Raw genomic sequence first — 11,181 nt, forward strand, 5'->3', positions numbered from 1 at the left:
ATTAGCTTTTCCTATAATAAAAATCTTTTTTATTTATTTAAATGCATTATTTGACCAAAGCAGCAATGACGGCACCACTCACCGTGATTATTATCTTCGCAAATTTCGGTGAGCTGAAAGCAATTCTTGGAGTTAGTTGAGACTTCGAAAGGTAATGGTCTTAGTAGGTGTCCACCTCACTGACCTCAGACAGTGTTAAAATTTAAATTATTGGAATGATTTTTGTACAAATGAAATTCGGGTACGAGTTTTATTTATAAAATCCTCTTTCTCTAGTCCTGCTGTAGATTGTACCGGTACCGGTTCCGGTTCCATTTCAGGGGAAAAAAAAACAAAAATCTACTGCCCTGTTTTTTACTTTTTTACCTATTTTTCAATATCTCAAAGCAACAACTAATAAGTAGCAATATTAATAGCAAACCAAACAAACAATGTCTTGAAAATCTTAAAAAAGAAGTAGCAGTAGTCACAGACACACACTAAGTCTTGAAAATGAGAATTTTACTGTTTACGTTTGTGCCCTGCCAGTCTGTAAACTTGTTAAGCACATATTATCACAACTGGAGCATGTGAAACTTGATGATGATATAGCATATATGAACTTGAAATGAGAGCTTGTTGACTGAATTATGTTTATGCCCACCACAGGTAGACGAGGAATGCACAAATACCAAATGACAAACCTTGAATGTGCAGTATCAGCAACCCTCTAGAATTACTGAATTAGTGAACTCCAAGAACTTAAATCTGCACTTCAGCACCTAATCAAAAGCACAAGAAAACAAATAAATTAGATTTCAACAACATTTAATAAACCCAATTCAGAAAACCCACTCCACTCATACACTTGATCAAGTCAGATAACTTCTCTGTACCTATTGATTCTTCATTTCAATAAAATCCATTTTATTTAGACAAACATGGAGGTGATGAAACATAAGAAGATTCATGAAACATAAGAACTAACTACTTGTCATTCTTGTCCTGCTCTAACATGTAATTGCAGTTAACTACGTGGTACTTATATAGCATCATCAACAAAGTCTAACAGCAGTATAATGAAACAAATCGTAATCCCAGATTGCTAATTGTAACTAGTAGGAACACCTAACCCATATTAACTTTATAAACAAAAGTTACAAAACCACAGAATTGGAGCATCATTGCAAGTAAATGCACTTTGACAACACCAGAAATCAGAACAATTACTAACACCCTAATTTCATTAACAAAAAGAAAAAGAAGTACTCAAATTACTAAAACAGCACCATTACCATTCAAAAATTAGCACTAGACACTAGACAGTTAATTAGGAACAACATAATCCAAAACAAAAACAAATCTCTAACCTTTTCCTTCTCTTTCTCCACTCCCTTAGATAATCTGATTGATACTTAATCCAGTTCAGTTCCTTTCTTTTCCCTTTGTCTTACCCTGTGAAAGTGAAACCCTAATATAATCAGACATAGATTTCAAGATTAAAAGATTCAAAACTTCACAAAAGTAATGTTACCTTCTTGAAGATCAGATAATGTTGTCATTCAAATTATGAAGCTCAATTATTGCCTGTTGAACAGATTAGGAAGAAAAGAAAAAGTTGAACCCCAATTAAAATTCAAAACTAAAACAAACCAACAACTCAAATCAAAATGAATACATAAAAATACAAACCAATGCTCAGATTCATCAAAAATGCCCAAAAATAAATAATTCATGAACAACCTAATCAATCCTCAAAGTTCACTGGATCTAGACCAATCAAAAGCAAAATCATAAAATTCTGATAACAACTAAACATGATTTGGCGAATCAACTAAAACAATTAGAAACCACATACAACATGATCTTCGTAATGAATCACCACAAAAAATTACAAACCTAACTTCGTAATAAATCACCACAGAAAATGAAAATCCACAACATCTGATTACCTCTTAGTAAGAACTGAGACATAAACTCATATCAATCAACGAGACAGAGGAGTAATCCAACAGAGTTCTTCACTTATTAAGTTATTCTCCTTCTCAGAGACAGAGGAGAGAGTCGAGAGACGAAAAGAATAGAAATTAGAAACCCTAGCCTATAATGTTTGCTTATATACCACCACTTAATCCAACGGTTATTATTGATCTATCATCCCCTAAATCTGACGGCTACAACCAATCGGTACAGACGGTACAGTTCGGTACGGGACTAGGCCAGGGCCGTGTACCTGTACCTCCCTAGCCTCGGTTCCTATTTTTAGGACCGGTACCTGTACCCCGTTCCTCGGTTCGGTACAAAATTAGGTACGGTTTCACCGGTTCCGGGACGGTCTGTCGGTCCGGCTCGGTTCCTGTGCACCCTTAGTCTTGACGGATGGTTGAAAAGGATAGTAAGTTATGGGGTATGTTTTTTTGAATCAGATACCTCTTTTCCCCCACAAATTTTGCATTGAATGAGAAGGTGGAGACGGCAACGAGAGACTTACTATCAGTGCTAGTTGGAAATTTTCCCCAACATCACCACTAATAACATAATCTCCTTTAGAGTTTTAGACAATTTCTGTCTTTTTCAACTTTTGCTTTTTACTCATGCTAAATCAATAGTAAACAAATTTTGATAAACATAATATATGGGCTGCAACCAACAGTTAGGTGAAAATGGCATCACTGTTGAATACCTATCACAATCGCAATATATTTTAGTTAAGAGAGACAACAGCCAATAACTCATGGGCACGAGTTGCCTGAGAAGGCAGGCATCAAAGAAAGTATTGTAGTAAATGAGGCCAAGAGAAGTACGTGGTGATTCTGACGAGCGTATTACATGTTGGCCACCACTAGGATTTTTAAAAGAGACATTAATGAAAATCAACTTTATACTTTTACTTCAAAATGGCTGGAATTTTCATCTTATGGTGCAAGGGTAAATCCTAAGCAAGGCACGGAAGTTCAGCACTAGACTTGCCAAAAAAAAAAAAAAAACCGGAACAGAACCAAACTAAGTAGCCAGTTGCTGAGTCATCGCAAAAAAGGGGCTACAAACATTATGAATTTCACTCATTTAAACTGTGATTGAAACTTTCTTTTTTCTTTCTGCTAAAGATAATGTTGACCTTACAAATGGCACAATAAAAAAACTTCAACCCAGTTCATCAATTGCAATGTTAGCTTCGTAATAAAAAAGAAAAAATGAAGAGGAAACAACAGCCACACTATGTCCACAAGGCTCCACATCTAAGGCGTACATGCTTCTTAACCACGGAGGGATGCTCGAGGAACAGACGGTAAACCTAATTCATCTTCAGCCTGCGGAAGTATTAAAACGATCTCAGTAAATGAGACAACAGTTGGCAATAAAAAGGTCTAATCCTAGGAACATAATTCTTATAGGCAGTTCTTTCATGATTAGAACACAAAATTTGGAATGGACACACATGAGTAAAAGAAAAATCTACACCACAATATTGAATGATGCAGAACACACGACTACTTTCCATATTAAAACAGGGTAGTTGAATTTTGTAAGGGACTGCGAATTGAAGTAACATGTATAGATCTTGAAATTTAGAGGACAAGGCATATCAAACAGAATTACTGTGAAAGTACCTGGGCGTTGTGTCTGTTGGGTGGTACAGCATGGCCCGACGGTGCAGGAGGCAAGTTCAGTTCCGGCTCTAAATCTGGCTCATCTTGAAGATACGAGGGAACACCATCAGATTCCGTCCCCATGTCAGCTTCCAAGGCATCAAGCTCTGATCACAGAACCACAAAATGAGATGAGGTCTAAGCAGGAAACTTCACAGGACTCCTTGGCCTATATAAAACAACAGAAACCAAAAAAAAAAAAAAGTTGCTCATATTAACTTACCTCCCATAAGGTCGTCCTCATCAATGTCGTCTGGTACACTGTAACTTCTACCAAGAGACTCTTGAATTTCATTACTCACATCCATCAAGTCCATCATTTCATCTTGCATGTTCTACAATGATAAATTACAATCAGCTCTAGCTCTAATATTGTTTGGACAGATAACTCCTTTTAGTTTCTCCAGATAGGAGACTTTACTCTTCCCCAAACACCTTTTAAGATGCAATATATATGTTAATGGAAATGAATATTACTTACATCAATGTCTTGAATCTTCACAGTCTTCATCATTCCTTTCAACTCCTTGTTTGCAGATTTTAATGCTGTCATCTGTTCAAAATGCCAATAGAACAAAAACCTTAGGCTGTAAAACAGAACTTGTGATATATAATAGCGAAGTAGCAGCAAGAGAAAGCTTCATTATGGCTCACAACCATTCCGCGTAAAAAGATTTGGAGACATCCAAAAAGCATACTACGAACAACACATATTAGCAAGTTAACCTCGTCAATGAGTCATTGCATGTTGGAGATTAGTTTTTCTTTTAAATAAATTATCATTCTCCACAAATGGTAATTTTGTTCGTACATACAGTACATATAAAACTGTCAGCAGTTCAAGCATACATTATGAACTTTCTTGTCGATAGACCTCTATGATAAAGTCTCAAACATCCCCTCCACCTAAATTTTGAAATATTGGGGAGACATCAAACTTATGTTTGTTATCTGATTAGCCATATACATCTACAACAGAACATGTCTCCAAATCTTTGGAGGAAAATGCAACACGTTTAGGATACATTTAGGATCTTGAATGACATTGTTAAGTTTTGCCAACAAAATCCCAACCCTCTTACAGCAGTTGTCAGGATACTTTGACAGAACCTGGCATAAAAATGTCCTGAGGCACTTACAAAACAATAACTCAAACTACTATAGCATAGGTACAGAAACATTTAATACATACTGTTTGCTGAGCATCTTTGATTCCTTCAGCCGCAAACGCAACCTGGTCAAGATTAAAAGTCTGATTGTAAAGCATGTCGCGCTGCCCTTCATACCTGAGAGGAAGCATGTCAAGGTAAGGTAAACTATATTACCATTGCAAAGTTGCAACTAGGCTAAAACTTTCGGTTAAAGTTTAATTGCATCACAGCAATCTAAATCTCATTTCAGTATTTCACCATTACAAACATGACATAACTTATTTTGCTCCTTCATACAATCTCAAGGTAACGAGGAAATTAATTTGTGAAGATGAGTGCAAAAAGGTTTATGTATGGAAAGGACACTAACATTCGTTTTTGCTTAAGAACACGCATAGCACGGGCTTTAACAGCTTCTTGAGCAGGACCAGGTCGTGTTTTCTTAATCTGTTCTTTATATCTACTAAGTTCGGTATCTAGCCTTTTGATCTTCTCATCAACTGATTCACCTCTTTTACCAATCTGAAGAGACAAAAATAAAAATAATATAACACATTAACGAACAGCAACTTGCTTTAATTCATAATAAGTTAAATTTCCCCTAAAATCTACGAATTTCATTAAAAGGTAATCCAGTACAATAGTATCGTATAATAAAAACACAACCGAATTGAGTTTGAAGAATCGAGAAAAAAAATATACCCGATCAGTAGCATCTTGAAGTGATGGTGGTGGTTCTTTATCTTTCTTGACACCGAAAACTCTCCTCATCTTTTTAACAAGATTTCTCTGTGTGAATTCGACAAATCCCTAAAACAAAATTGGGGATTTTCAGATTTAAAAAGAGGGGTAAGAATAGAATAGAAAAAACTTAGGTTTTCTTCTAGACGAAGGAGAGGACAAAATTTGGAAGTAATTTGGACTCAGAATTAAACAAATTATATTTTTATGGGAATCGTAAACCAAGAAGAAGTGAAGTAAGTTTAAAAGTCAGAGAACTTACAAGGAAGGATCAGAGAAGTTTTTTCGAAGGCGAATAAGCGTGTCTTTCATGTTTTTACAAGTAAGTACAACTGCATAATGGGCCACCAGTTTACTAGATAAGTTACCAAATAATATAGAACGTTCATAACATTTTTACAAGCACGTACAACTGCCTAATGGGCCACCAGTTTACTAGATAAGTTACCAAGTAACTTAGAACTCACTTGTAGGGTGAGCATTTGGCCCGTAATCCGCGGATTTAACCGGGACCAACATGCTTTTGTGGATGGATGCCCAGACTGTTCGTTAATGGATTGGATGCGGATGGAATTTTTGAAATCTAACGGATTACGGATCGGGCCCGAATGCAACCTTGAAAATTCGTTGGGCATCCATATCCGTTAAATTAAGAGCATTTATATAGTTTTAGAAAATACCGTGGATCACTTTGGAATTCATAAGGTGTTTGCTTGGGATGTTAACCATGGCATTTATATATTTGTATACGTATATTGGACATGTAGGTTTTATAAGGAGTCATTTGTGTTGGCTTTATTTTCTTTATTATAAATTTTAACTAAAACAAATCCATTGGATTATCCGTATCCAATCCGTCCATCCGTGCATCCATTGGATGCAAATCCGTTGGATGTTGGATTGGATGCGGATGCTAAATTTGAAATCCGTTATGTATTGGATTGGATGCGGATGAGGTGAAAACCGATTCATAATAAAAATTCTGGGTAAACAACGAGATTGCTATAGCGGGTTGTTCCGAGTGACACAATTCGGTGCGATCAATAAACCCAAAAATTGCATCTCTCCAAAGTGCTAACCACATGCAGCGGGTCTATGGGTCTTGTGAGTCTCACCAGAGTGTCTCCCGCGGGACAACCCGTTGTGGTGCCTTCACAATCAATGTAAAAATGTTCAAACAAGAGATTGTTTTGTGTCATATGAGATTTGATACATTCTCTAACAAGCTTATCCCACAGTTAACAATGATGGTGTTCTTTTATTTCCTTTTCAAATCTAGTGCCTTTGTGTTTTCTTTTCCTTTCCTATTTTTCTTCTTTTGTGTAGGATCTGACAAAAAAATAAAACTAAAGAAAGAAGAACACACAAAGAACTTTGCCAAACAAGAGTCTATTAAAACCGATAAACCCTTCTGATACGCATACAAAACTGTGAAGGCATATAGCCTATTTATACTAGTTCAAAGGCAATCCGAGTTCCAAAAATAACTAATTTCCTAGATAAATAAACTACTAAATAAAGGAACAGACGTAGCTTGCAAGTATAGATAAGCAAACTTCCAGAACATTTTAGACAGACTATTAAAACGTAACAACCAAGTAAAACTTGGTTTCCTGACTTTGTTGCAGCTCTAATAGTCTCGATTGATCTTAACTTCCAACAGCCTCCCTCAAGTCGAGACTATGATGTCTCATTATTCCCAGTTTTCCTCTTAAGTAGATAGATGTGTCACCCTTTAACGGTTTTGTAAATATGTCAGCAACCTGCTCATTGCTTTGAAAATACTCAACAGTTATCTCTTTGTTGCTGATTAGTTCTCGAATATAATAATATTTGATATCAATATGCTCACTTCTCCCATGAAAACACAGGATTTTTAGTGAATGTTATAATTGATTTGTTATCACACACTATCTGAGTATGAACCTTTTGTTCATGGTGAAGATACTTCAACATTCTTCTTAGCCAAACTGCATGAGCTGCACATGAAGCTGCAGAAATATATTCAGCTTCTATTGTAGATAAAGCAACTACTTGCTGTTTTTTAGATGACCAAGAAAAATAACCAGATCCTATATGAAAAGCATATCCTGAAGTGCTTTTTATTTCTTCTATATCTGCAGCCAAGTCACTGTCTGTATATCCAACTAATGCCATGGTTTCTGTAGAATTATACAGAATTCCATAATCAATTGTTCCACTAATATACCTCAGAATTCTCTTTGCAGCTTGTAAATGAGATTTTTTAGGTTATTCCATGAATCGGCTGATCAATCCAACACCAAAAACAATATCTGGTCTAGTGGAAGTCAAATAACGCAAACTTCCAACCAAACACTTATATTTTGTTGGATTCACAAGTTCACCAGTTCCTTGTTTTGTGAGCTTTAACCTACTCTCAACAGGTGTTAAAATAGATTTGCAGTCATTCATCTTAGATCTCTTCAGAGTCTCCTTTGCATATCTTTGTTGTGAGACAAAGATTCCATCTTCTGTTTGAAGTACTTCAAGTCCCAGAAATAGGACATTAAGCCAAGATCAGTCATCTCAAATTATTTTATCATGGCCTCCCTAAATTCATTGATCATTATCATGTTGTTTCCCATGAAGATAAGATCATCAACGTATAGGCACACAATAATCATACTACCTTGAGAATCAGTCTTCATATAAAGTGTATGTTCATATGGACACTTTTCAAAGCCACTATCCAAGAAGTATGTATCAATTCGTGTATACCAAGCACGTGGTGCTTGCTTCAATCCATACAAGGATTTGTGTATCTTGTATACACAATTATCTTCCCCTTCTTTTATATACCCGTCAGGTTTCTCAACATACACCTCTTCTTCAAGCACACCATTCAGAAATGCAGACTTCACATCCATCTGATAAATTTTGAACTTGAGTTGCGCAGCAATTGCAATTAATAATCTCACATTATTAAGTCTTGCAACAGGAGCAAATACTTCAAAATAATCAATTCCAGATTGTTGTTTGTACCCCTTAACAACCAATCTAGCTTTAAGACGATCAATTTTACCATTAGGTCTGTACTTTCTCTTGTAAACCCATTTAACTCCAATGGATTTCTTATCATGCGGAAGTGTAGTGAGTTTCTAGGTTTCATTCTTTTCAATTGCATGAATTTCACTATGCATTGCTTCTCTCCAACCTTTAGTTTGAGATGCTTCTTCAAAATTTATTGGATCACTGTCTCCAAAGAAAGCAAAGTTAATAATATCTCCATCTTCATGTTCATCATCTCTTGTCACCACATAATCTTCAAGTCGTCTTGGTGCAACACAATTACGCACAAGTCGTGTTGTTACTTCTACTTCTTGCTGTGTTGCAATTTCCATAGTACTAGGAGTAGTATCATTTGTAACAATATCTTGGAAAGTTACAATTTCTCGTTCATCTGCAACAATATTTTCTTTTGTTGAATTCCAGTTCCACTACTTGATTCATCAAAAATAACATCTCGACTAATGATCATCTTTCCTGTCTCAGGATTATACAACTTATATTCCTTCGTTGCTGATCGAATTTTGAACAGTGGTAAATAAGGTTGTCGTTCACTCGGACTTTGTTGAGATTGATTTAGGCTTGAATATACAAAATACTAAAAACAAAGGAAAATACACAAAATAAGGTCACAGGATGAAGAGATACTAGGATGCATGATTTCACTACTTTTCATATTCTTGTGGTTCAATAATTAATTCTAAACAATATAGCTCAAACAAAAGAAGTTGTGACTCTAATTCTTTGCCAAATATAGATTTCATAAAACATTAGTTGTAAGTTGTGAGCATGAGTGCATGACGCATCAAAAGTAATTAAAACCAAGCATGCGACAACAAACAAAATAACAAATAATTAGTAGAAATCATAACGCAATTAAATCTATGCAAAATTCATATAAAGAATTAATTCATTTACCACAATCATGAAAAGTTGCTTCCTCTGTTGTCCCAGTAATGGGGTCTAGCTCCTCATGATAATACCAGAGACGATAATATGATTAAATAAATTTATTTTATTAATCACCATTAGAGTTCTCACAATAAACCGTACAATTCTTTTTCTAAAATAATAATAATCAGAAACAGTAGAAAATAGAATTGAAAATATTAAACTCCAAATGAAATAACGCTCTTGGCTCCGGACTGCCCGCCTCCCCAAATGTGCTCTCTAGTTCTCTATTTATACACATACATACACATTACTCAAATATATTCTTCCATAACTCCAAAATCTTCTTCTTTTTAATTAAAAATATCTTCAGAATTTTTTCCTTCTCTTTATTCTATATATTTCTTTACTAAACCCATATTTTCTTTAATTCGCAGAATAAAATCCAAGATAAAATCTTCTAAAGATATCGTTCTTGTTTAATACAAGATAACTTCCCTTTTCTTCAAAACTTCATATTTATAAGGCAAGAAGATATTCTTATCTTAAAGATAATAAATCCTTTACCGTTGACACCAAATTTCCCGCCAATTTTTCTTTTCAAATCAAGGAAGAAGATGGAGTCCCCTTAACCAGTGATGGGGAGCGATTAGCAGCTGTCTCCCTGGGGTGCCCCTTATCAGTTAGGTGCCCCTTATCCAAAATTGAGGGTTCAAACAACATGTGTCCTCCGGGTGCCTATACCAACTTTTCGAGCCGAATTTTCCAAAAATGTTTATTTTCCAAAAATACCTACAAACACATAAAACACCATAATAAGTAGAAAATCGAGTACCAACAATACTGAAAATTGAGAACAATTAGGTCACAAAAATGTGTCTATCAAATACCCCCAAACTTATTATTTGCTAGTCCTCAAGCAAATATAATCTAGAAAAATAAAAATGACTACACTTAGCAAGCCGTTAAACCGCTAGGTGGCCCTAGCGCGGAGTGTTGTCTGCAAAGGGTTTACCAGAGGTGTACCCACAAAACCTTTACTCCGGACCCTAGCTATCTACGCAAAACCTTGGAAGGCACTAAAGAATCTCCTTGGTTGGCATACTCTCATTGACTACAGGAGGAAGTACCCTGATGCGAAATTCCAATTGTTGTACACGAGTTTGCACTCAACATACTATAATTCATATATAAGTGACAGAGCTCTACTCAGATAGTTTCTAGACATCATAACCGGAGTCAACCAATCACATGGAAAGATTAAGAAGATGGATAAAGAGAAAAATAGATGGTTTAAAGTGAACGGTGTTTCGCATATCTGTCTGAAGACCTCTGCCAAGATGAACCTATCCTAATGGACTGAGATACCGGTCTGACTAATATCAACACAACTGGAAAATACAAGGGAACCAGTGGTCGATAAACCTAACTCTAGGTCAACACAACTCGCATATACAAGGGCACCAGTGGTCGACTTTATTGAATTTATTCCGGTTGGTCTGATGGTCTGGTCTCAATTTTTTTTTGTGGTATCTCAATCACTCTATTTCACCCTAGAAATGGTAACAACTTGAATCGTGTGCCACACCAAATCACTTAAAAAAAACAGAAGGATTAGAATTCAACGAGATATGGCGAAACTACTATGTTTTTTTTTTTTTAATTCTAACACCTGAGCTCTGTGCTTTTATGAATAGACTCTTTAGATGTTTCCATCTAATCAGATTGGTTCCTCAACTCCT

At 35.6% G+C, this 11,181-nt stretch overlaps 1 protein-coding gene across 1 annotated transcript; it reads right to left on the minus strand.

Moving 5' to 3' along the window:
• Positions 1–3,018: 3,018 nt before the first annotated feature.
• On the minus strand, positions 3,019–5,793 carry LOC113323565 (vacuolar protein sorting-associated protein 60.2-like). The gene is made up of 7 exons (XM_026571885.1): positions 5,483–5,793; positions 5,151–5,302; positions 4,822–4,915; positions 4,111–4,182; positions 3,853–3,964; positions 3,591–3,736; positions 3,019–3,290 (listed from the first exon to the last, which is right to left on the minus strand). Exons 1-7 carry the CDS (start codon positions 5,549–5,551, stop codon positions 3,237–3,239), a joined length of 699 nt encoding a protein of 232 aa, XP_026427670.1. The 5' UTR covers positions 5,552–5,793; the 3' UTR covers positions 3,019–3,236.
• Positions 5,794–11,181: the final 5,388 nt, after the last annotated feature.

This window comes from Papaver somniferum, chromosome 11, assembly GCF_003573695.1.
Source record: "Papaver somniferum cultivar HN1 chromosome 11, ASM357369v1, whole genome shotgun sequence".
Classification (NCBI taxonomy): domain Eukaryota; kingdom Viridiplantae; phylum Streptophyta; class Magnoliopsida; order Ranunculales; family Papaveraceae; genus Papaver; species Papaver somniferum.

Bases quoted from the DNA above. Each gene is read 5' to 3' on its own strand.
- LOC113323565 (XM_026571885.1), bottom strand. From the start codon at position 5,551: ATGAGGAGAGTTTTCGGTGTCAAGAAAGATAAAGAACCACCACCATCA. The intron at 3,965-4,110 runs GTAAGTAATATT...TTATCATTGTAG, and splicing joins TGAAGATTCAAGACATTGAT to AACATGCAAGATGAAATGAT. The intron at 3,291-3,590 runs GTACTTTCACAG...ATACTTCCGCAG, and splicing joins CCAACAGACACAACGCCCAG to GCTGAAGATGAATTAGGTTT.